At 38.1% G+C, this 23,507-nt stretch overlaps 1 protein-coding gene across 1 annotated transcript in view; it reads left to right on the plus strand.

Annotated features, from left to right (window-relative positions):
- Window positions 1–20,714, plus strand: part of MRPL3 (mitochondrial ribosomal protein L3) — a gene marked incomplete at its 5' end in the record, with an annotated part of 48,912 nt that extends 28,198 nt beyond the window's left edge. Inside the window, 3 exons of the mRNA XM_079705251.1 lie at window positions 349–426; window positions 1,939–2,016; window positions 20,232–20,714. Coding sequence (XP_079561377.1) covers window positions 349–426; window positions 1,939–2,016; window positions 20,232–20,384 — 309 coding nt within the window. The 3' untranslated portion in view covers window positions 20,385–20,714. The remainder of the gene's footprint in view (window positions 1–348; window positions 427–1,938; window positions 2,017–20,231) is intronic.
- Window positions 20,715–23,507: the final 2,793 nt, after the last annotated feature.

Genomic DNA, 23,507 nt, shown 5'->3' on the forward strand with positions numbered 1-23,507 from the left:
AGATTTGTAAAAACAGGCCATGCAGTCCATTTTTTCTTTGAATGGTGGTGTGACATGTTTTTATGTCCTTCTCAGCCATTATTGGCTCAGTTGCTGCTCTCTTGTTACTGAATTTTTCTCCTAAATACGTTCTTAGTCTATATTTTTTTGTTCTAATCTAATTTAGAAAGGGAATTCTCTAGGGGTAAATGTGACTAAATCCATGTTTAGTTCTTTACTGGGGGCTAGCAAAATGGAGGAAAAAATAAAACATTTTAATGACATATCTTATTTGCATTTTGGTTTGATTGGTAGTGTTTGAAATTGAGAGTACTGCTTAAAAGTGCTACTTTTGTTTCTCTCCTTTAGGATATTGCCAGAGTCTGGCCTGGAACTAAAATGCCTGGACAATTGGGGAACATAGAGAGGACAGCATTTGGACTGAAAGTAAGTTTCTGGAGTGGCTTTTTATAGGAGTGGTTAAATTAGTGCCTAAAGGCAAACACAGCAGCATACATATTTAACATGTGTCTGCGTATGGTGGTTCTAATAGGTTTTACAATTATTGAGGGGTGGGGGGGTACGTGAACTCTGTGTGTGTGTGTGTGTGTGTGTGTGTGTGTTGGAGTTGTCATATATGTTCATTTAACATGCAAGCCATGAAAAATGCACTCATTAAAAAGAAAAAGTTAATTGTCTACTATTTGACCTGGAAGATTTCCACAAAGTGTTGTTGCATGAAAAAATAGAGATTCAGAGCATTACGTATAATACTCTTATAAAGGAGTAAACAGAAACTCCCTACATATATATGTCACCATGCCATGTATGCACAAAGAAGAGTAGATGGTTATCATATTGCTTTCGATTAAATGTCAAATGTGTGGATGGATGTGAGTGAGGAAGAGGAGGGAGGAAGACAAAATAGGAGACAATCAAAATAGGAAAATAGAGTACCAAAAAAGCATTGTGGTATACATCCATTTTTGTAAAATAATTATATATTTAAAAGGGGCGGGGAGTTACATTCACTCTCTACTAACTTGAGGAACATATGTAATATCTAAGTGAAAATGAGTTGTTCATAATAGGTGCCATGTAATTATATTTTTATTAAAACAACTAATCTGTCTATATGTATGAAAAGTATAGAAAGTACAAAAAAGAAAATAGGCCATTCAAAAGAACAACCCCCAAAGACAACCACTGGTAACATTTTGGTACATATTCTTTCACTCTCTATTCTAGGTATATTTTATTTATAAATTTTAACCAGCAGAAGTTTTTAAAATTTTATGTAATTTAAGATTTTTTTTCCTTCTTCTGTTACATTTATATTTGCCATAGACAACTATTTGTATCTGTTTTTGTGCATTTTCTTTTCATGTATGCATATGTGTGACAGGAGAGAGATTTCAGTTTCCCTAGTATTTAACATTTAGCCATGAGGTATGGGTCAAACTTGATTTTACCCCCAAATACTTTCTCAGTACCATTTCTTGACTGTTCTCTCATTTGTGTAAATGTTTTTCCCACGTGAAGATCTGTTTGAAGGCCATCTCAGCACACTTTTTAAAAAAATTAGACCCAGAGAGGTTGCAGCTTCCCAGTTTCTAGTTGCAGCAAGCTCATGTTAACTAAGAATAAAATAAAATTGAATTTTCATGTGTTATTCTTAATGGTGCCAGAAGAATATTGAAATATCTAAGTAGTCTTGATCGTTCAGTCACATTTATACTTAAAATGAGAGTTTTCTACCACTTACATGAGACATATCTGTTGTAGTATTACAGTACAAGTCATCCATAGGATTTGAAATTCTTATTCTCATTCAGTATTTTGAGGTGCTAACATGATTATTTCTTTACAGGCTACTTATAGCCTCAGCTTTTGTTTGTATTGATATAAGTATATTCTCATATGTTTAACTCTTAAGGTTTGATTTTATTTCCACTTTAGGTGTGGAGAATAAACACAAAGCACAATATAATCTATGTAAATGGCTCTGTACCTGGACACAAAAATTGCTTAGTAAAGGTATGTATAACTGTCTTTATTTTCCCTTGTTCAGAGATGTGGATGTGTGCCATAAGTTCTCCTCTCACCCATAAATGTGTCTTGAAAATAAGTAGCTGTTTCTCCACATGTTCTTTGCTATTTTTTCTGCTTTTTAGTAGCACCTGAGTGAGAAAATTGCACAAAATAACCTATAGCCTATGTCTCTAAAACCATGAACCTGCACAAAGGGTAGGTCCAGTAAGAGGTTCTTTAGAAATACAAAAAGGATATTAGCAAAACTACTTGCAAAAATATCAATATATCTCTATCCTTCCAAAAAATAACTTTTTCATTTTTTAAGAGTATTTTGACATGGGAACCAGAAGTATGTGTGGTGGAAATAAAATGAGAATCAACAAGAAAGGTGGTTTGAGGTGGACATTTTAAGGAAAGATTTATTATTATTATTATTACTAGCATTGCTCTGTGTTTTCCTTAAAAATACATTTTTATGTTCAAAACATGAAGAGAAGAAAACATGTTATACAAGATAGACTTGAAAAAAACATTCTTAAGCTCTCAGAGATTTATTTCCATCAAATAAAATACAAAATAAATATTCAGCGTGGGATTTAAGTCAACATAATACAAAATGAGACATCACTTTTGAATTTTGAATCTTCCATTCTGAAAATAAATTTGTAGTTGAAGTGATACCAGCAGTTCCCCAAAATAGATTCTTCATTACTCTTCCAACAATAACAATAAAAATAGGCTTAAACTTAACCCTCAGATTTTTCAAGAAACCTGTCTTTTTCTGTGTATTCTTTTTTTTTTTTTTTTTTTTTTTTTTTTTAGGTTTGAATCTTACCTTTTCATGAAATAGGCAAGTATTTATTTATTTTTTTTTTAACTTTTTTTTTTTTTTATTAGTTTCTGCTTTATAACAAAGTGAATCAGTCATACATATACATCTGTTCCCACATCCCCTCCCTCATGCATCTCCCTCCCTCCCACCCTCCCCATCCCACCCCTCCAGGCGGTCACAAAGCACCGAGCTGATCTCCCTGTGCTCTGCGGCTGCTTCCCACTATCTATCTACCTTACGTTTGGTAGTGTATATATGTCCATGCCTCTCTTTCCCTTTGTCACAGCTTACCCTTCCCCTTCCCCATATCCTCAAGTCCATTCTCAAGTAGGTCTGTGTCTTTATTCCCGTTTTACCCCTAGGTTCTTCATGGCATTTTTTTTTTTTTAAATTCCATATATATGTGTTAGCATACGGTATTTGTCTTTCTCTTTCTGACTTACTTCACTCTGTATGACAGACTCTAGGTCTATCCACCTCATTACAAATAGCTCAGTTTCGTTTCTTTTTATGGCTGAGTAATATTCCATTGTATATATGTGCCACATCTTCTTTATCCATTCATCCGATGATGGACACTTAGGTTGTTTCCAGCTCCGGGCTATTGTGAATAGAGCTGCAATGAACATTTTGGTACATGTCTCTTTTTGAATTATGGTTTTCTCAGGGTATATGCCTAGTAGTGGGATTGCTGGGTCATATGGTAGTTCTATTTTTAGTTTTTTAAGGAACCTCCATACTGTTCTCCATAGTGGCTGTACCAATTCACATTCCCACCAGCAGTGCAAGAGTGTTCCCTTTTCTCCACACCCTCTCCAGCATTTATTGTTTCTAGATTTCTTGCTGATGGCCATTCTGACTGGTGTGAGATGATATCTCATTGTAGTTTTGATTTGCATTTCTCTAATGATTAATGATGTTGAGCATTCTTTCATGTGTTTGTTGGCAGTCTGTATATCTTCTTTGGAGAAATGCCTATTTAAGTCTTCTGCCCATTTTTGGATTGGGTTGTTTGTTTTTTTGCTATTGAGCTGCATGAGCTGTTTATAAATTTTGGAGATTAATCCTTTGTCAGTTGCTTCATTTGCAAATATTTTCTCCCATTCTGAGGGTTGTCTTTTGGTCTTGTTTATGGTTTCCTTTGCTGTGCAAAAGCTTTGAAGTTTCATTAGGTCCCATTTGTTTATCTTTGTTTTTATTTCCATTTCTCTAGGAGGTGGGTCCAAAAGGATCTTGCTGTGATTTATGTCATAGAGTGTTCTACCTATGTTTTCCTCTAAGAGTTTGATAGTTTCTGGCCTTACATTTAGGTCTTTAATCCATTTTGAGCTTATTTTTGTGTATGGTGTTAGGGAATGATCTAATCTCATACTTTTACATGTCCCTGTCCAGTTTTCCCAGCACCACTTATTGAAGAGGCTGTCCTTTCTCCACTGTACATTCCTGCCTCCTTTATCAAAGATAAGTTGGCCATATGTGCGTGGGTTTATCTCTGGGCTTTCTATCCTGATCCACTGATCTATCTTTCTGTTTTTATGCCAGTACCACACTGTCTTAATTACTGTAGCTTTGTAGTATAGTCTGAAGTCAGGGAGCCTGATTCCTCCAGCTCCGTTTTTCGTTCTCAAGATTGCTTTGGCTATTCGGGGTCTTTTGTTTTTCCAAACAAATTTTGAAATTTTTTGTTCTACTTCTGTGAAAAATGCCAGTGGTAGTTTGATAGGGATTGCATTGAATCTGTAGATTGCTTTGGGTAGTAGAGTCATTTTCACAATATTGATTCTTCCAATCCAGGAGCATGGTATATCTCTCCATCTATTTGTATCATCTTTAATTTCTTTCATCAGTGTCTTATAATTTTCTGCATACAGGTCTTTTGTCTCCTTAGGTAGGTTTATTCCTAGATATTTTATTCTTTTTGTTGCAATGGTAAATGGGAGTGTTTTCTTGATTTCATTTTCAGATTTTTCATCATTAGTGTACAGGAATGCCAGAGATTTCTGTGCATTAATTTTGTATCCTGCTACTTTACCAAATTCATTGATTAGCTCTAGTAGTTTTTCGGTAGCATCTTTAGGATTCTCTATGTATAGTATCATGTCATCTGCAAACAGTGACAGCTTTACTTCTTCTTTTCCAATTTGGATTCCTTTTATTTCCTTTTCTTCTCTGATTGCTGTGGCTAAAACTTCCAAAACTATGTTGAATAAGAGTGGTGAGAGTGGGCAGCCTTGTCTTGTTCCTGATCTTAGTGGAAATGGTTTCAGTTTTTCACCATTGAGGACAATGTTGGCTGTGGGTTTGTCATATATGGCCTTTATTATGTTGAGGAAAGTTCCCTCTATGCCTACTTTCTGCAGGGTTTTTATCATAAATGGGTGTTGAATTTTGTCGAAAGCTTTCTCTGCATCTATTGAGATGATCATATGGTTTTTCTCCTTCAACTTGTTAATATGGTGTATCACATTGATTGATTTGCGTATATTGAAGAATCCTTGCATTCCTGGAATAAACCCCACTTGATCATGGTGTATGATCCTTTTAATGTGCTGTTGGATTCTGTTTGCTAGTATTTTGTTGAGGATTTTTGCATCTATGTTCATCAGTGATATTGGCCTGTAGTTTTCTTTCTTTGTGACATCCTTGCCTGGTTTTGGTATCAAGGTGATGGTGGCCTCGTAGAATGAGTTTGGGAGTGTTCCTTCCTCTGATATTGTTTGGAAGAGTTTGAGAAGGATGGGTGTTAGCTCTTCTCTAAATGTTTGATAGAATTCGCCTGTGAAGCCATCTGGTCCTGGGCTTTTGTTTGATGGAAGATTTTTAATCACAGTTTCAATTTCAGTGCTTGTGATTGGTCTATTCATATTTTCTATTTCTTCCTGAGTCAGTCTTGGTAGGTTGTGCATTTCTAAGAATTTGTCCATTTCTTCCAGGTTGTCCATTTTATTGGCATAGAGTTGCTTATAGTAATCTCTCATGATCTTTTGTATTTCTGCAGTGTCAGTTGTTACTTCTCCTTTTTCATTTCTAATTCTACTGATTTGAGTCTTCTCCCTTCTTTTCTTGATGAGTCTGGCTAATGGTTTGTCAATTTTGTTTATCTTCTCAAAGAACCAGCTTTTAGTTTGGTTGATCTTTGCTATCGTTTCCTTCATTTCTTTTTCATTTATTTCTGATCTGATCTTTATGATTTCTTTCCTTCTGCTAACTTTGGGGCTTTTTTGTTCTTCTTTCTCTAATTGCTTTAGGTGCAGGGTCAGGTTGTTTACTCGAAATGTTTCCTGTTTCTTAAAGTGGGATTGTATTGCTATAAACTTCCCCCTTAGAACTGCTTTTGCTGCGTCCCATGGGTTTTGGGTCGTCGTGTCTCCATTGTCATTTGTTTGTAAGTATTTCTTAATTTCCTCTTTGATTTCTTCAGTGATCACTTCATTATTGAGTAGTGTATTGTTTAGCCTCCATGTGTTTGTATTTTTTACAGATCTTTTCCTGTAATTGATGTCTAGTCTCATAGCATTGTGGTCGGAAAAGATACTTGATACAATTTCAATTTTCTTAAATTTACCAAGGCTTGATTTGTGACCCAAGATATGATCTATCCTGGAGAATGTTCCATGAGCACTTGAGAAAAATGTGTATTCTGTTGTTTTTGGGTGGAATGTCCTATAAATATCAATTAAGTCCATCTTGTTTAATGTATCATTTAAAGCTTGTGTTTCCTTATTTATTTTCATTTTGGATGATCTGTCCATTGGTGAAAGTGGGGTGTTAAAGTCCCCTACTATGATTGTGTTACTGTCGATTTCCCCTTTTATGGCTGTTAGTATTTGCCTTATGTATTGAGGTGCTCCTATGTTGGGTGCATAAATATTTACAATTGTTATATCTTCTTCTTGGATCGATCCCTTTATCGTTATGTAGTGTCCTTCTTTGTCTCTTCTAATAGTCTTTATTTTAAAGTCTATTTTGTCTGATATAAGAATTGCTACTCCAGCTTTCTTTTGATTTCCATTTGCATGGAATATCTTTTTCCATCCCCTTACTTTCAATCTGTATGTGTCTCTAGGTCTGAAGTGGGTCTCTTGTAGACAGCATATATATGGGTCTTGTTTTTGTATCCATTCAGCCACTCTGTGTCTTTTGGTGGGAGCATTTAGTCCATTTACATTTAAGGTAATTATTGATATGTATGTTCCTATTCCCATTTCCTTAATGGCTTTGGGTTTGTTATTGTAGGTATAGTCCTTCTGTTGTGTTTCTTGCCTAGAGAAGTTCCTTTAGCATTTGTTGTAAAGCTGGTTTGGTGGTGCTGAACTCTCTCAGCTTTTGCTTGTCTGTAAAGGTTTTAATTTCTCCATCAAATCTGAATGAGATCCTTGCTGGGTAGAGTAATCTTGGTTGCAGGTTTCTCTCCTTCATCACTTTAATTATGTCCTGCCACTCCCTTCTGGCTTGTAGAGTTTCTGCTGAGAGATCAGCTGTTAACCTGATGGGGATTCCCTTGTGTGTTATTTGTTGTTTTTCCCTTGCTGCTTTTAATATGATTTCTTTGTGTTTAATTTTTGACAGTTTGATTAATATGTGTCTTGGCGTATTTCTTCTTGGATTTATTCTGTATGGGACTCTCTGTGCCTCCTGGACTTGATTAACTATTTCCTTTCCCATATTAGGGAAGTTTTCAACTATAATCTCTTCAAATATTTTCTCAGTCCCTTTCTTTTTCTCTTCTTCTTCTGGAACCCCTATAATTCGAATGTTGGTGCGTTTAATGTTGTCCCAGAGGTCTCTGAGACTGTCCTCTGTTCTTTTCATTCTTTTTTCTTTATTTTTCTCTGCATCAGTTATTTCCACTATTTTATCTTCCACCTCACTTATCCGTTCTTCTGCCTCAGTTATTCTGCTATTGATCCCATCTAGAGTATTTTTCATTTCATTTATTGTGTTTTTAATCGATGCTTGATTCATCTTTAGTTCTTCTAGGTCCTTGTTAACTGTTTCTTGCATATTGTCTATTCTATTTCCAAGATTTTGGATCTGGGAAATAGAATCTTGGATCAGCTTTACTATCATTATTCTGAATTCTTTTTCAGGTAGACTGCCTATTACCTCTTCATTTGTTAGGTCTGGTAGGTTTTTATCTTGCTCCTTCACCTGCTGTGTGTTTTTCTGCTTTCTCATTTTGCTTATGTTACTGTGTTTGGGGTCTCCTTTTTGCAGGCTGCAGATTCGTAGTTCCCGTTGTTTTTGGTGTCTGTCCCCCGTGGCTAAGGTTGTTTCAGTAGGTTGTGTAGGCTTCCTGGTGGGGGGGACTAATGCCTGTGTTCTGGTGGTTGAAGCTCGATCTTGTCTTTCTGGTGGACAGGTCCACGTCTGGTGGTGTGTTTTGGGGTGCCTGTGGCCTTATTATGTTTTTAGGTATCCTCTCTGCTAATGGGTGGGGTTGTGTTCCTGCCTTGCTAGTTGCTTGGCATAGGGTGACCAGCACTGTAGCTTGCTGGTCGTTGACTGAAGCTGGGTGCTGGTGTTGAGATGGAGATCCCTGGGAGATTTTCGCTGCTTGATATTATGTGGAGCTGGGAGGTCTCTTGTGGACCCGTGTCCTGAAGTTGGCTCTCCCACTTCAGAGGCACAGCACTAACTCCTGGCTGCAGCACCAAGAGCCTTTCATCCACCCGGCTCAGAATAACAGTGAGAAAAAGTAGAAAGAAATAATTAGTAGAAGAAAGAAAGAGAGATTGAAAGAAAGGAAGAAGGGAAGTAAGGAAGGAAGGAAGGAAGAAAGAAAGAAAGGAGGGAGGGAGGAAGGATGGAAAGAAAGGAAAGAAAGGAGGGAGGGAGGGAGGAATGAAAGCAAAAGGAAGAGTGAATGGAAGAAGAGAGGGAGGGAGGGAGGAAGGAAAGAAAGAAAGAAAGACAGGAGGGAGGGAGGGAGGGAGGGAGGAAGGAAAGAAAAAGGAAGTGGAAAGAAGAAGGGTGGGAGGGAGGGAGGGATGGAGGAAAGAAAAAGAAAGAAGGAAAGGAGGAGCGGAGGGAGGGAGGGAGGAAGGGAAGGGAGGAAAAAAAGAAAGAGCAGGTAAAGTAAAATAGAATAAAGTATGAAATATAGTAGCGTTATTAAGATTAAAAAGTAATTATTGAAAAAAAACACGGACCGAAAGAACCCTGGGACATATGGTGGAAGCAAAGCTATACAGAGAGAATCTTACACAGAAGATTACACATACACATTCACAAAAAGAGAGCAGGGGAAAAAATCAAAAATCTTGCTCTCCAAGTCCACCTCCTCGATTTGGGATAATTCGTTGTAAAAAGAGGAAAAGGGCGAAAAGTCTGAAATCTTGCTAAGTCCACCTCCTTAATTTGAGATAATTCGTTGTAAAAAGAGGGAAAAAAAGGGGGGGGAAGTCTTAAATCTTGTCCTCAAGGTCCACTTCCTCAATTTGGGATGATTCGCTGTCCATTCATGCACTCCACAGACGCAGGGCACATCAAATGGACCGTGGAGCTTTAATCCGCTGCCTCGGAGGCTGCACAGAGAGATTTCCCTGTCTCTGCTCTCACAGCTCCCGGGTCTCAGCCTTGGACCTGGCCCCGCCTCTGCGCGTAGGTCGCCGGAGGGCGTCCGTTCTTCGCTCAGACAGGACGGGTTTAAAGGAGCCGCTGATTCGGGGGCTCTGGCTCACTCAGGCAGAGGGGAGGGAGGGGAATGCCCTCTCCTCGCGCACCAGGCAACAAAAGGGAAAAAAGTCTCTTGCCTCTCCGGTAGCTCCAGACCCTTTCCCCGGACTCCCTCCGGGCTAGCACTAACCCCTTCAGGCTCTCTTCCTGCCGCCAGCCCCAGACCTCTCCCTGCGCTCCGACTGAAAGCCGATACCGGAGCCTCAGCTCCCAGCCCCGCCCGCCCCGGCGGCGAGCAGACAAGCCTCTCGGGCTGGTGTGTGCCTGAGGGCACCAATCCTCTGTGCCAAAATCTCTCCGCTTTGCCCTCCGCACCCCTGTTGCTGTGCTCTCCTCCGCTACTCCGAAGCTTTCCCCCTCCGCCACCTGCAGTCTCCGCCCGCGAAGGGGCTTGTAGTGTGTAGAAACCTTCCCTCCTTCACGGCTCCCTCCCACTGGTGCAGGTCCCGTCCATATCCTATTGTCTCTGTTTATTCTTTTTTTCTTTTGACCTACCCAGGTATGTGGGGAGTTTCTTGCCTTTTGGGGGGTCTGAGGTCTTCTGTCAGCGTTCAGTAGGTGTTCTGTAGGAGTTGTTCCACGTGTAGATGAATTTCTGATGTATCTGTGGGGAGGAAGGTGATCTCCGCGTCTTACTCTTCCGCCATCTTCCTCCGGCTTCTGTGTATTCTTTTCATTTCTTAAAGTAGGTTCCGTTACTAGCATAGGTACAATATTTGTTTCAGTCTTACAGTAATTAAAATTCCCTTTCTGGAACTCTTCACTTTTTTGACTAGGGTATTCTCATTGTTTTTTTTTTAAAGAAAAAATGCATTTGATTAATTCTTGCAAGATTTTTTGGTCTTCTTTTTTTTAAGTTTGCAGTTTTTTAGGTTTAAGTAAGTTTTCAGGCCCCCAGTGACCCAAGTCATGTACATAGTGACAGGTACTGGAAGCCAGCAGGTTGTCATTGTGCTTTTCCTAACATTTTGGCCTCATAATTCAGTGTATTCCTACCTCCAGATTTATTACATTGTTATAAATATAACAACCTAATAAAAAAGAAAAAAGGAAAATGATCATTTTTCATAATAAATTATACTGGATAGCAGATGAAGTTTTAAACATTGTCAAATCCTCCTTTTCTCCCCATTTACTGTATACAGTTCTAGGCTGGCTTCCAGCTGAGCCTCACTGTTGCCGTGACTCCTCAGGTTCACCTCAGCATCTTCCTTGACTCCAGCAGGGATGAACAGGTGAACTGCCTTGAAAAACCATATGTGCAGGGTTCTGATCTGGTTGTTATAAACAGTTTATAATCAACAACACTTATTACTCAGATTTTTCCACCCACTTCAATAAAGATTGCCTCCAAAAACTCAATCCATTTAATGGATGGTGGCCTGCTATCACTGAAGATCTTCAGAAGGTGCACTGAAGGCAATTCCAAAAGAGGAGTCCAAATACATTTTGAGAAACTATACCATCAGAGAAATGTCTAGACACTTTGAACTGTTAACACACTAGGTGGATATATTTCCAACAAACAGATTTTGATAAAAGAACTCATCTTGAAAAAAAATCTTTGACATACAGTGCCTTTTAACTGTCTTTTATAACCTTAAATGTCTGTCCCAAACATTAAGGTGTGGGTTTGGGGGAGTTTTTTGTTGGCTTATGTTTTAAATGTCAAAAGTTTGGTAAATCTGAAAACAGTCACCCCACTTTGTCCATTCTTCCCAGTGATCCCATAGCAGGTGAATAAGCCCCTTGCCATTGGAGGTTGAGGCTCGTCCTGCTGGACAGGCAGCCTCATTGGCATCCACTCACTGCACAGGAGCTTTTGGTTCCATCAGAGTACAGAGTACAGGGCTGCCTGTTATTCATTCTAAAGTTAGTAAGATAGTCTTAGGGATAACCAACCTGTTTAATTAATGTAAGCTTTTTGTTCTTCTTTGGATTCACTAAATGTATTAAGAGAGCCTAAAGAACTTTTATTTATAGCATAGTGTACTGTAATATTTGTGTGTGCTCGTCCCTATATCCTAATTTATAATTTAAGCTTATTTTCAGATTTGCCTGTTTTTTGTGTGTGTATCCTACCTCCAGCTTTCCTAAAAAGTGTTTGAACTGGTTTGCCAATATACATAAATATATAAAGAATGAGAGGGAGTCCTGAAAGCGGGGAAATAATAAAGCCAGGGATAAGATTCTGTGCACAAAAACATGTACCAGCAAATTCGGGACAAGATGGTGGAGTAGAGGGACCTTGAGCCCACCTTCTCTTATGAGCCCACCAAAATCACAACTAACTGCTGAACAATCATCAATTAAAGAAAAAGCTGGAACCTACCAAAAAAGATATTCTACATGATATAAAGAAGAAACCACAATGAGATGATAGAAGGGGTGCACTCGTGATGTAATCAAATCCTTTACTACCTGGCGACACAAAAACTGGAGAATGATTACATCACAGAACTTCTCCCACAGGAGTGAGAGTTCTGAGCCTGACGTCAGGCTCCCCAGCCGGGGCCCTGGCATCAGGAAGAGGAGCTCCCAGAGCATTTGGCTTTGAAGGCCAGTGGGGCTTGATAGCAGGAGCTCCACAGGACTGGGGGAAGCAGAGACCTCACTCTTAAAGGGCACATGCAGAATCTCATGCACCTGGAACCCGGGCAAAAGCAGTAATTTCATAGGACCCTGTGCCAGACCTACCTGCTGGTCTTGGAGGGTCTCCTGGAAGGTAGGGGGCAGCTGTGGCTCACCCTGAGGACATAAAAACCAGTGGCAGATATATTAGGGAGTATTCATCTTCATGAACTCTTGCTGGAGGCTGACATCTTGCTTGGGTCATTAGCACCAAAACCTGGCCCTACCCAACAGCCTGTAGGCTCCAGTGCTGGAACACCTCAAGCAAACAACCAAGTGGGCAGGGACACAGCTGCATCTGTCAGCAGACAGGCTGCCTAAAGACTTCCTGAGCCCACAGCCGTCTTTGGACACACCCTTTGACATGGCCCTGCCCACCAGAGGGCAAGGAACCAGCTCCACCAACCAGTGGGCTGGCACCAGCCCCTCCTGCCAGGAAGCCTGCACAAGCCTCTAGAGCAGCCCCATCCAGCCAGGGGCAGACACCAGAAGCAAGAAAACTATGATCACACAGCCTGTGGAACTGGGTCTGCAAACAGACTGGTCCCTGATCCTTCAGGGATGAGAGGGAAGTGTACTGCTGGGACATACAGGACATCCCACTTCTCCAAGGTTGAGAAATGTAATTAACCTACCACACACATAAAAATACAAGTAGAAATTTAGACAGACTGAGGCAGCAGAGGAATATGTTTCAGATGAAGGAACAAGATAAAAATCCCTGAAGAACAGCTAAGTGAAGTGGAAGTAGGCAGTGTACTCGAGAAGGAGTTCAGAGTAATGATCGTAAAGATGATCCAGGAATTGGGGGAAAGAATGGATGCACAGAGCAAGAAGTTAGAAGTTTTTAACAAAGAGTCAAAATATAAAGAGCAACCAAACAGATTAATATAATAACTGAAATGAGAAATACACTAGAAAGAACCAGTAGCAGAATAAATGAGACAGAATAGAGCAGTGAACTGGAAGACATAGTACTAGAAATCACTGCCGTGTAACAGAATAAAAAAGAATGAGAAGAAATTAGGACAGTTTAAGAGAACTTTGGGACAACATCAAGCACACAAACATTCCCATTATAGGGATTCTAGGAAAAGGAGAGAGAAATGGCCTGAGAAAATACTTGAAGAGATAATAGCTGAAAACTTCCCTAACCTGGGAAAGGAAACAATCACCCGAGTCCAGGAAGCACAGAGTCCCATAGAGGATTAACCCAAAGAGAAACGCACCAAGACACATAGTAATCAAATTGACAGTACTTAGAGAAAATATGAAAAGCAACAAGGGAAAAGCTATAAATAATGTACAAGGGAACTCCCATAAGATGGTCAGCTGATTTTTGAGCAGAAACTCTGTAGGCCAGAAGGGAATGGCATGATGTATTTAAAGTGATGAAAAAATCTACAATCAAGAATACCCATGGGCTTCCCTGGTGGCTCAGTGGTTGAGAGTCCGCCTGCCGATGCAGGGGACCCGGGTTCGTGCCCCGGTCCGGGAGGATCCCACGTGCCGCGGAGCAGCTGGGCCCGTGAGCCATGGCCGCTGAGGCTGTGCGTCCGGAGCCTGTGCTCCGCGAGGGGAGAGGCCACAGCAGTGAGAGGCCCGCGTACCGCAAAAAAAAAAAAAAGAATACCCAGCAAGGTCCTCATTCACATTTGATGGAGAAATCAAAACAGACAAGCAAAAGATAAAAGAATTCAACACCACCAAACCAGTTTTACAACAAATGCTAAAGGAACTTTTCTAAGGGGAAAAGAAAAGGCCGCAACTAGAAACAAGAAACTTATGAAATGGAAAAGCTCACTGGTAAAGGCAAACATATGACAAAGGTAAATTGTCCATACACAAACTAGTAGGGAGGTTACAAAACAAAAGTAGTAAAATCATCTGTATCCACAATACGCAGTTAAGGGATACACAAAACAATTAGATGTGAAATATGATATCAGGGACCTCCCTGGTGGTGCAGTCGTTAAGAATCTGCCTGTCAGTACAAGGGACACAGGTTCAAGCCCTGGTCCAGGAAGATCCCACATGCCATGGAGCAACTAAGTCTGTGCACCACAACTACTGAGCCTGCGCTCTAGAGCCCACATGCCACAACTACTGAAGCCTACATGCCTAGAACCCGTGCTCCACAGCAAGAGAAGCCACCACAATGAGAAGCCCACGCACTGCAATGAAGAGTAGCCCTCACTCGCTGCAACTAGAGAAAGCCTGTGCACAGCAACAAAGACCCAATGCAGCCCCCCAAAATAATTAATTAATTGAAGGAAAAAAAGAAATAGATCAAAAACAGTAATTGTGAAGGGAGGAGAGTACAAATGTGGGGTATTTAAAATGCAGTTCAAATGAGATCAGCAACTTAAAACAATCATATATATTTATATTTATGTATATACACACACACACTGCTATACTAAAACCTCATAGTAAGCACAAACCAAAAATCTATAATACATATACATACAATAAAGAAAAAGGAATCCAAACATAACACAAAGATAGTCATCAGATCACAAGAGCAGAGAACTAAGAAGAAAGGGACAAAAGACCTAAAAAATCCAATAACAGAATGGCAATAAGAACATATATATTGATAATTACCTTAAATGTAAGTGGATCAAATACTCCAATCAGAAGGCATAGACTGACTAAATGGATACAAAAACTAGACCCGTATATGTGCTGTCTACAGGAGACCCACTTCAGATCTAGAGACATACAAAGTAAGGGGATGGAAAAAGGTATTCCATTGCAAATGCAAACCAAAAGAAAGCTGAAGTAGGAATACTCATATCAGACAAAAAAGACTTTAAAATAAAGATGGTTACAAGAGAGAAGGACACCACATAATGATCAAGGGATCAATCCAAGAAGAGATATAACAATTGTAAATATATATGCACCCAACATAGGAACACCTCAACATATAAGGCAGATGTTAATAGACATAAAAGTAGAAATTGACAGTAATAATAATGGGGGGCTTTAACACCCCATTTAAATCAATGGACAGATTGTCCAGACAGAAAATCACTAAGGAAAACACAAGCCTTAAATGACACATTAGACCAGATGGGCTCAATTGATATGTATAGAACCTTCCATCTGAAAGCAGAATACACATTTCAAATGCACATGGAACATTCTCCAGGATTGATCATATGTTGGGCCACAAAGTAAGCTGTAGTAAATTTAAGAAAATTGAAATTGTATCAGGCATCTTTTCAGACCACAACTCTATGAGTTTAGAAGACAACCAGGGAATTCCCTGGTGGTCCAGTGGTTAGGACTCCATGCTTTCACTGCCAAGGGTGCATGTTTAATCCCTTGTCAGGGAACTAATATCCTAACAAGCCACCCGATGCAGCCCAAGAAAAAGAAAGAAAGAAAAGAAAACAGCCACAAGAAAAAAACTGCAAAAAACACAAACACGTGGAAGCTAAACAATATGCTACTAAACAACCAATGGATCACTGAAATAATCAAAGAGGAAATCAAAAAATACTTAGAAAATCATGAAAACAAAAACACAATGGTCCAAAACCTATTGGACATAGCAAAAGCAGTTCTAAGAGGGAAGTCTATAGCAGCACAATGTTACCTCAGGAAACAAGAAAAATATCAAATAAACAACATAACCTTACACCTAAAGCAACTAGAGAAAGAACAGTCGAAACCTAAAGTTAGCAGAAAAAAAGAAAGAAATGAAGATAGAGCAGAAATAAATGAAATAGACACTTTAAAAAAATCAATAGAAAAGATCAATGAAATAAAAGCTGATTCCTTGAAAAGATAAACAAAATTGGTAAACCTTTAGCCAGACTCATTATGGAAAAAAAGGAGAGGGCCCAAATCAGTAAAATCAAAAACGGAAAAGCAGAAGTTACAGCCAATACCACAGAAATACAAAGGATCATAAGAGGCTGCTACAAGCAACTATACAGCCATAAAATGGACAACCTTGAAGAAATGGACAAATTCTTAAAAAGGTGCGATCTCTCAAGACTGAACCGGGAAGAAATAGAAAATAGGAACAGACGAGTTACCAGTACTGAAATTGAATCAGTAATTTTAAAACTACCAACAAACAAAAGTCCAGGACCAGATGGCTTCAGGCAAATTCTACCAAACATTTAGAGAAGAGTTAACACCTACCCTTCTGAAATGATTTCAAAAAAATTGCAGAGGAAGGAACACTTCTGAACTCATTCTATGAGGCCACCATCACCTTGATACCAAAACCAAAGATACCACAAAAAAAGAAAAGTACAGGCCAATATCACTGATGATCTTAGATGCAAAAATCCTCAACAAAATCAAACCAAATAAAAAAGAAAATCTAGCCAACCGAATCCAACAATACATTAAAAGGATCATACACCATGATCAAGTGGGATTTATCGCAGGGGTATAATGAATTTTCAGTATCTGCAAATCAATTAGTGTGATACACCACATTAACAAGTTGAAGAATAAAATTATATGGTCATCTCAATAGATGCAGAAAAAACTTTTGATAAAATTCAACATCCATTTATGATAAAGAGAAAAAAAACTCCAGAAAGTGGGCATAGAGGGAACCTACCTCAGTATAATAAAGGCCATATGTGATGAGCCCACAGCTAACATCATAATCAACAGCAAAAAGTTGAAAGCATTTCCTCTAAGATCAGGCACAAGACAAATGCCCACTTTTGCCACTTTTATTCAACATAGTTTTGTAACTCCTAGCCACAGCAATCAGAGAAGATAAAGAAATAAAAGGAATCCAGATTGGAAAAGAAGTAATTAAATTGTCACTTTTGCAGATGACGTGATACTATACATAGAAAATTCTGAAGATGCTATCAGAAAACTACTAGAGCTCATCAATGAATTCTGTAAAGTTGCAGGGTACAAATTAATACATAGAAGTCTGTTGCACTTCTATACAGTAACAACAAAAATCAGAAAGAAAAATTAAGGAAACAATCCCATTTACAATCACATCAAAGACAATAAAATACTTAGGAACAAACCTACCTAAGGAGGCAAAAAACCTGTACTCTGAACATTATGAGACACTGATGAAGGAAATTAAAGAAGACACAAACAGATGGAAAGATATATGATGTTCTTGGATTGGAAGAATCAATATTGTTAAAATGACCATACTATCCAAGGCAATCTATAGATTCAATGCATTTCCTATCAAATTTCCAATGGCATTTTTCACAGAAGTAGAACAAGAAATTTTAAAATTTGTATGGAAACACAAAAGACCCCAAACAGCCAAAGCAATCGTAAGAAGGAAGAATGGAGCTGGAGGAATCAGGCTTCTTGACTACAGAGCTACAGTAAGCAAAACAGTATGGTACTGGCACAAAAACAAACATATAGATCAATGGAACTAGATAGAAATCCCAAAAATAAAGCCATGCACATATGGTCAGTCTACATCAAAGGAGGCAAGAATATACAATAGGGAAAAGGCAGTCTTTTCAATAAGTAGTGCTGGTAAAACTGGACAACTCTGTGTACAAGATTAGAACATTCTCTAGCACCAAATACAAAAATAAATTCAAACTGGATTAAAGACCTAAATATAAGACCAGATACTATAAAACTCCTAGAGGAAAAAACAAGCAGAACACTCTTTGACATAAATTGCAGCAATATCTTTTTTGATCCATCTCCTAGAGTAATGGAAATAAAAACAAAAATAAACAAATGGGATCTAATTAAACTTAAATGCGTTTGCACAGAAAAGGAAACCATAAAATGGAAAGACAACCTGCAGGATGGGAGAAAATATTTGCAAAATGATGCTACCAACAAGAGATTAATTTCCAAAAGTACAAACAGCTCATACAGCTCAATATCAAAAAAAACCCAACCCAATCAAAAAATGGGCAAAAGACACTGAATGTCTAAGTAGATGTTTCTCCGAAGACATACAGGTGGCCAAAAGGCATATGAAAAATAATGCCCAACATCGCTAATTAGTAGGGAAATGCAAATCAAAAAAAAACTATAATGAGGTATCACCTCACACCAGTCAGAATAGCCATCATCAAAATGTCTACCAATACTAAATGCTGGAGTAGGTGTGGAGAAAAGGGAACCCTCCTACACTGTTGGTGGGAATGTGAATTGGTGCAGCTACTATGGAAAACAGTATGGAGACTTTTTTAAACTAAAAGCAGAGTTACCATATGGTCCAGCAATCCCACTCCTGGGTATATATCTAGAGGAAACGATAATTTAAAAAGATAAATGCACCCCAATGTTCATCGCAGCCCTATTTACAGTAGCCAAGAGATGGAAACAACCTAAATGTCCATCGACAGAGGAATGAATAAAGAAGCCATGGTACATGTATACAATGAAATACTACTCAACCATAAAAAAAAGGAAATAATGCCATTTGCAGCAACATGGATGGACCTAGAGATATATTAAGTGAAGAAAGCCAGATAAAAGACAAATATTATACGATATCGCTTATATGTGGAATCTAAAAAATGATACAAATGAACTTATTTACAAAACAGAAATAGACTCACAAACATAGAAAACAAACTTATGGTTACCAAAGGGGAAAGGGGTGACAGAGGGATAAATTAGGAGTTTGGGATTAGCAGATACAACGTACTATATATAAAACAGATAACCAACAAGGACCTACTGTATAGCAAAGGGAACTATACTCAATATCTTGTGATAACCTATAATGGGAAAGAATATGAAAAAGAATATGTTTATATGTGTAACTGAATTACCTTGCTGTTTCTTGGGTATAATAGATCTATAAAAATTTGAAAGTACCTGAGAATTCACCATTTAGGCAATTTATAACTAAATTTTCACAGTTATCAAATTTGCACAGAAAGTTTTGTTGTTCGTTTTGTTGTTTATCTGCTTGGGTTTTATTTTCAGTTACAAATTCTGAGACAATTGAATTGGTAAGAATTTGACGTTTTTTTCCCAAGTTAAAGTTCAACTCAAGATTAGTGGATTGGAAAAAAAAGGTTAAACAAATGTATTTTCTTCTGGGCAACTTACTGATCATTTCTTGGAACAATTTTAATGAGAAAAATTAATATAGGTGTTTTTCTGTGCTTAGCTATTTCTAGCAGCTGTGTACTTACTTCAACCATATTATTCATTTCTTATTGCCAAAATGAGTATGCCTTATTTTAATCTTTTTGTGTAATTATGTGTAATTGTTTTTTTTACTTCTCTCTGAATGAAGGCTGTAGAATGAGTCAGAAGCTTTAAAGAACCCAGTGTTTTCCAAAAATGTAACCCAACATTTTAGATCATATCAATATCTGTACTATTCCTCAGTTAATGAATGTACAAATGTAATTAGAATATTTTTAGAATATAAGGAGCTAATACAGCTGTTTTCAAGACTTCTGGGTTTATTATTGTTTCTGCTAAATACTATTCTGTCCTTAGCTTCTCAAAGAGAACACTACTTGTTAAATATTAGCTAATTTCCTTAACAAAACTTGATATTTTGGGTTATGTGCTCTTAGAATTAAGACTAACAAAAGTACTAGGTAAATTTTATATTTTTTAACCCAAGCTCAAAAAATTTATGGTAGAATATAGAATAAATAAAATATATGATGTGAGTAGATAATAAAATTAATAATTGAGAAGTAGACAGTAATACCTTTTAGGTATATAGTTTATATCAGTTCTTTATATTTGAAAAATCATTTTGGGTATAATTGATATATAGTAATTGTAGAATATGATTTATTCTGTTGGGCAGTTCTGTTTATGGATAAAATATAATCAGAGTAATTTTATTCCCATGAGATAGCTGATTAACTTGAGGAAGGTTATATTTCTGTCATTGAATTAGTTAAGTTTATTGGAATAAAAATACATGTATAAAGTAAAAGGAACTCAGTGTATAACAGCTGTGTTATTCACATTAGAAAATGAAAGAACAAAAAACAAAGAAAAAGGAAATGTAGGAAGAGCTGTTCTTTGATTATGAATAAGTAAACCAGACTATCTTTAAATAACTTAATTGGTATCACTTATTAATAAGATCTTTGCTTCCTCCCCCCAGATCAAAGATTCTAAATTGCCTGCATATAAAGATTTCTGTAAAAATCTACCATTCCCAACATATTTCCCTGACGGAGATGAAGAGGACCTACCAGAAGATTTGTTCGATGAAGACCTGTGTCATCCTGGGGCGCCTTCTATTACGTTTGCCTGACCTCATTGGACATGACAGACTCCCATATGTCCTGTGAATTCTGATGAACCAGAACAATAATATAACCAGGAATTACGTTTTCTTTTCTTGGTAACAACATACCACACTGGTTATCTTTGTCAAGGGCATAAATTTATCATTCATCCTCCAACTGAATTTCATTTAAAAAATTACCACATTAAGCAAATCAGTTAAGTAGATTGAATATGCCGAATTTAGATGGACCGGCAGTTTGCATATTAGTAAAATCTTTGTAATTTGTGGGCTTTGTTCTTTTTTTACTATGTATTTCTCAAGTTATCTTAAATGTTTATAAATCTAGCTTCTTTTACTAAAGATTTGTCTTTGTGAAAGGGTGGTTGTGGAACAATGTCAAATCATATGGGGACTATGGTGTTACCTATTTAGGTAAAAGAAACTATTTCCTGAGTCCGAAAAAGAAAAAGGAATTGAGATTTTTATCTAGATTATAGAAATGTTTATGTCATAGTTAAAGGCCTGACGCAATAAGATCATAAATTATGGGTCTTATTTACACTTCTGTTGGGAGGTATAGTTATTTTTTAGTTAGATCACTCAACTGTAAGACAGGTGTAATTATTTTTCCTTTTTTTTCAGCCATGCCCTGCAGCATGCGGGATCTTAGCTCCCTGACCAGGGATCCAGTCTGCCCCCTGCAGTGGAAGCTCAGAGTCTTAACCACTGGACCACTGGGGAAGTCCTGTAATTATTTTTCCTTGATGCCTTCCAAAAGGGATTTGAAATGGCCTGGATGTACATTCAACAAACTTTTTTTTTTTTTTTGTCTTAGTTGAGTCTCCATTGTGGCACGTGGGCTTTCTCTGGTTGCAGCAAGTGGGGGCTACTCTTTGTTGTGGTGAGCAGGCTTCTCATTGCTGTGGCTTCTCTTATGGAGAACGGGCTCTAGGCGTGCAGGCTTCAGTAGTTTGGCATGCGGGCTCTAGAGTGCAGGCTCAGTAATTGCTATACACGGGCTTAGTTGCTCCGTGGCATGTGGGATCTTCCCAGACCAGGGCTCAAACCCATGTCTCCTGCATTGGCAGGCAGATTCTTAACCACTGTGCCACCAGGGAAGTCCCTCAACAAACTTATTAATCACTTATTACTCAAAATGTTAATAGCTCCTGGGTTTCTCTTCATTGTATGGAATGAAAATGTTTACTAATGGCTACTTATAACAGAAAATTAAGCTTAAAAATGTTAAGTATAAGCAGGACTCATTTAACTACTGGATTTCCTCTGGACCAGATTCCTGAGGATCCACAGAGTCTAACTTTTTAAAGTCCAGGTATCTTCTGAGACTTGATTCACATGGCCACCCAAGAGACTTAATAACCACAGTGTTAGACCTTTTAATAACAAGTCCATTCGTTATCAGGAAATCACATGAAAACCTAACAGTATTTTCCTGCCCACATTGCATTTCTCATTCTTAATTTTAAATCCAACTGTAGCCACATCTCTTTTAAAGTTTTCATTTATACTTCATCTCTTTTCATTTAAGACTTGTGACTTTGATGGTTCTGGTGACTGAATACAGCATCAATATACAAACATATAATAGCAATATTTAATTGGGAAATTCTATGGGAGGAAAGTGGATACCATCCACAACAGCAATTTTTTAAAAGGTTACTGAGGGAAAAAAGCCTGACAGATATTCTAAGGTCTTATTGGAGAAGGTAAGATGTTATTGAAGGACATAAAAGATAACCAAGATAGTCCTCTCCATTTTTTAAGTTATGAATGAAAAGACTTAATATTGTAAAGAATTCAGCTCAATCATATTTTTAAAATCTCAACAGGACTTACCATAGAACTGCTGAAACTGATTCTAAAATTGATATGAATGTGTAAATTCAAGAATAACCAAAACTTATAATGGTACCCATTAGTTAGGTTTGCCCCATACTATGATTAGGGACTATTTATATGTATTTAACTTCGAAATTCTGAATACTGTATGCATCAATTCTACTCCTTTAATTAGCTGCATTTGACCAAAAGATTTTAGTGAACTTACAGATACGTCAAGGTTACTGAAGTTATGGGAAGCAGCTGTTACCTTGCAAAACAAATGAACAGTTATTGCTGGGAGAACATAAACTCTTGTTTCTGAATAAGGTATTTGCAGGTTTGTATCAGGAGTCCCTAACCTCTTCTGAATGAAACACTGTGTTTAATTGCCCAGAAGCCATTGATGGGGGGAATCATTACTCAGGAAGGATGCTTTACACAGTGCAGGAAAGGAATCATATCTGAAAGTAGCCAGATGACAGAAGGAGAGCCAGGACATATGGCGTTTTGAAGAAGGCAGGGAGTCCTCTCCACTAGAGAGCTTGACCCAGATCCATCACCATCTTCCTCTAGAGTTTGTGTTACCAAGTCAAGCTTGTGCTGCTCACCCCATGACAGGCCAGTAAATCAAGACACAAGCTGTTGGGGCAAGGAAAGCCAGCAGACCAAGAAGATGGTGGACTCATATCCCAAAGAACCATCTTGTCTGAGTTAGAATTCAAGTTTCTTATATAATAAAAGCAGAGGGAGTAAAGTCAAACATTTCCTGGTTCCAGCCAGCCTCCGGAGGGGATGTGTTCATTCACAGGTGGGCCTGGTCCAGATGTTTCCTGTGAGCTAAACAAAGGTATATTAGCTTAATGCTCATTACCTGGGAGGCAGGGTTCCCAGAGATGGGAATTGCATATACTTTAAGCTTGTAGGCAACATCCCTTTAGTGATTAACTTGTAATGGAATACAAAGGTTCTTCCCTATTACAATTCCCCACTGCCAATGTCCATTCCACAGTCTTGTGGGGAAAGGGTCCAAGACTGCTCTGGCTACTTCCTGCTGAACAGGGGCAATGAATATTCTTTAGAATCTTTAGCAGTAAAATCCTCTTTTTTATCTACAACCATTTGAACCTGATGAAACTCCTTAGCACTTGGTTGTCTAATTTGTAATTGAACTTGGGGTTGGGGTTCAGTTCCAGTTCCCAATACATATACTAAGTTCCTGTGCTGTTTATTTGGAAAAAATTAAATAGGTTGACCCCTCTCTGGCCATAATGAAATTACCATTTACTTCAGTTCAATAGGCAGACC

Source organism: Hyperoodon ampullatus (genome assembly GCF_949752795.1).
Source record: "Hyperoodon ampullatus genome assembly, chromosome: 5".
NCBI lineage: Eukaryota > Metazoa > Chordata > Mammalia > Artiodactyla > Ziphiidae > Hyperoodon > Hyperoodon ampullatus.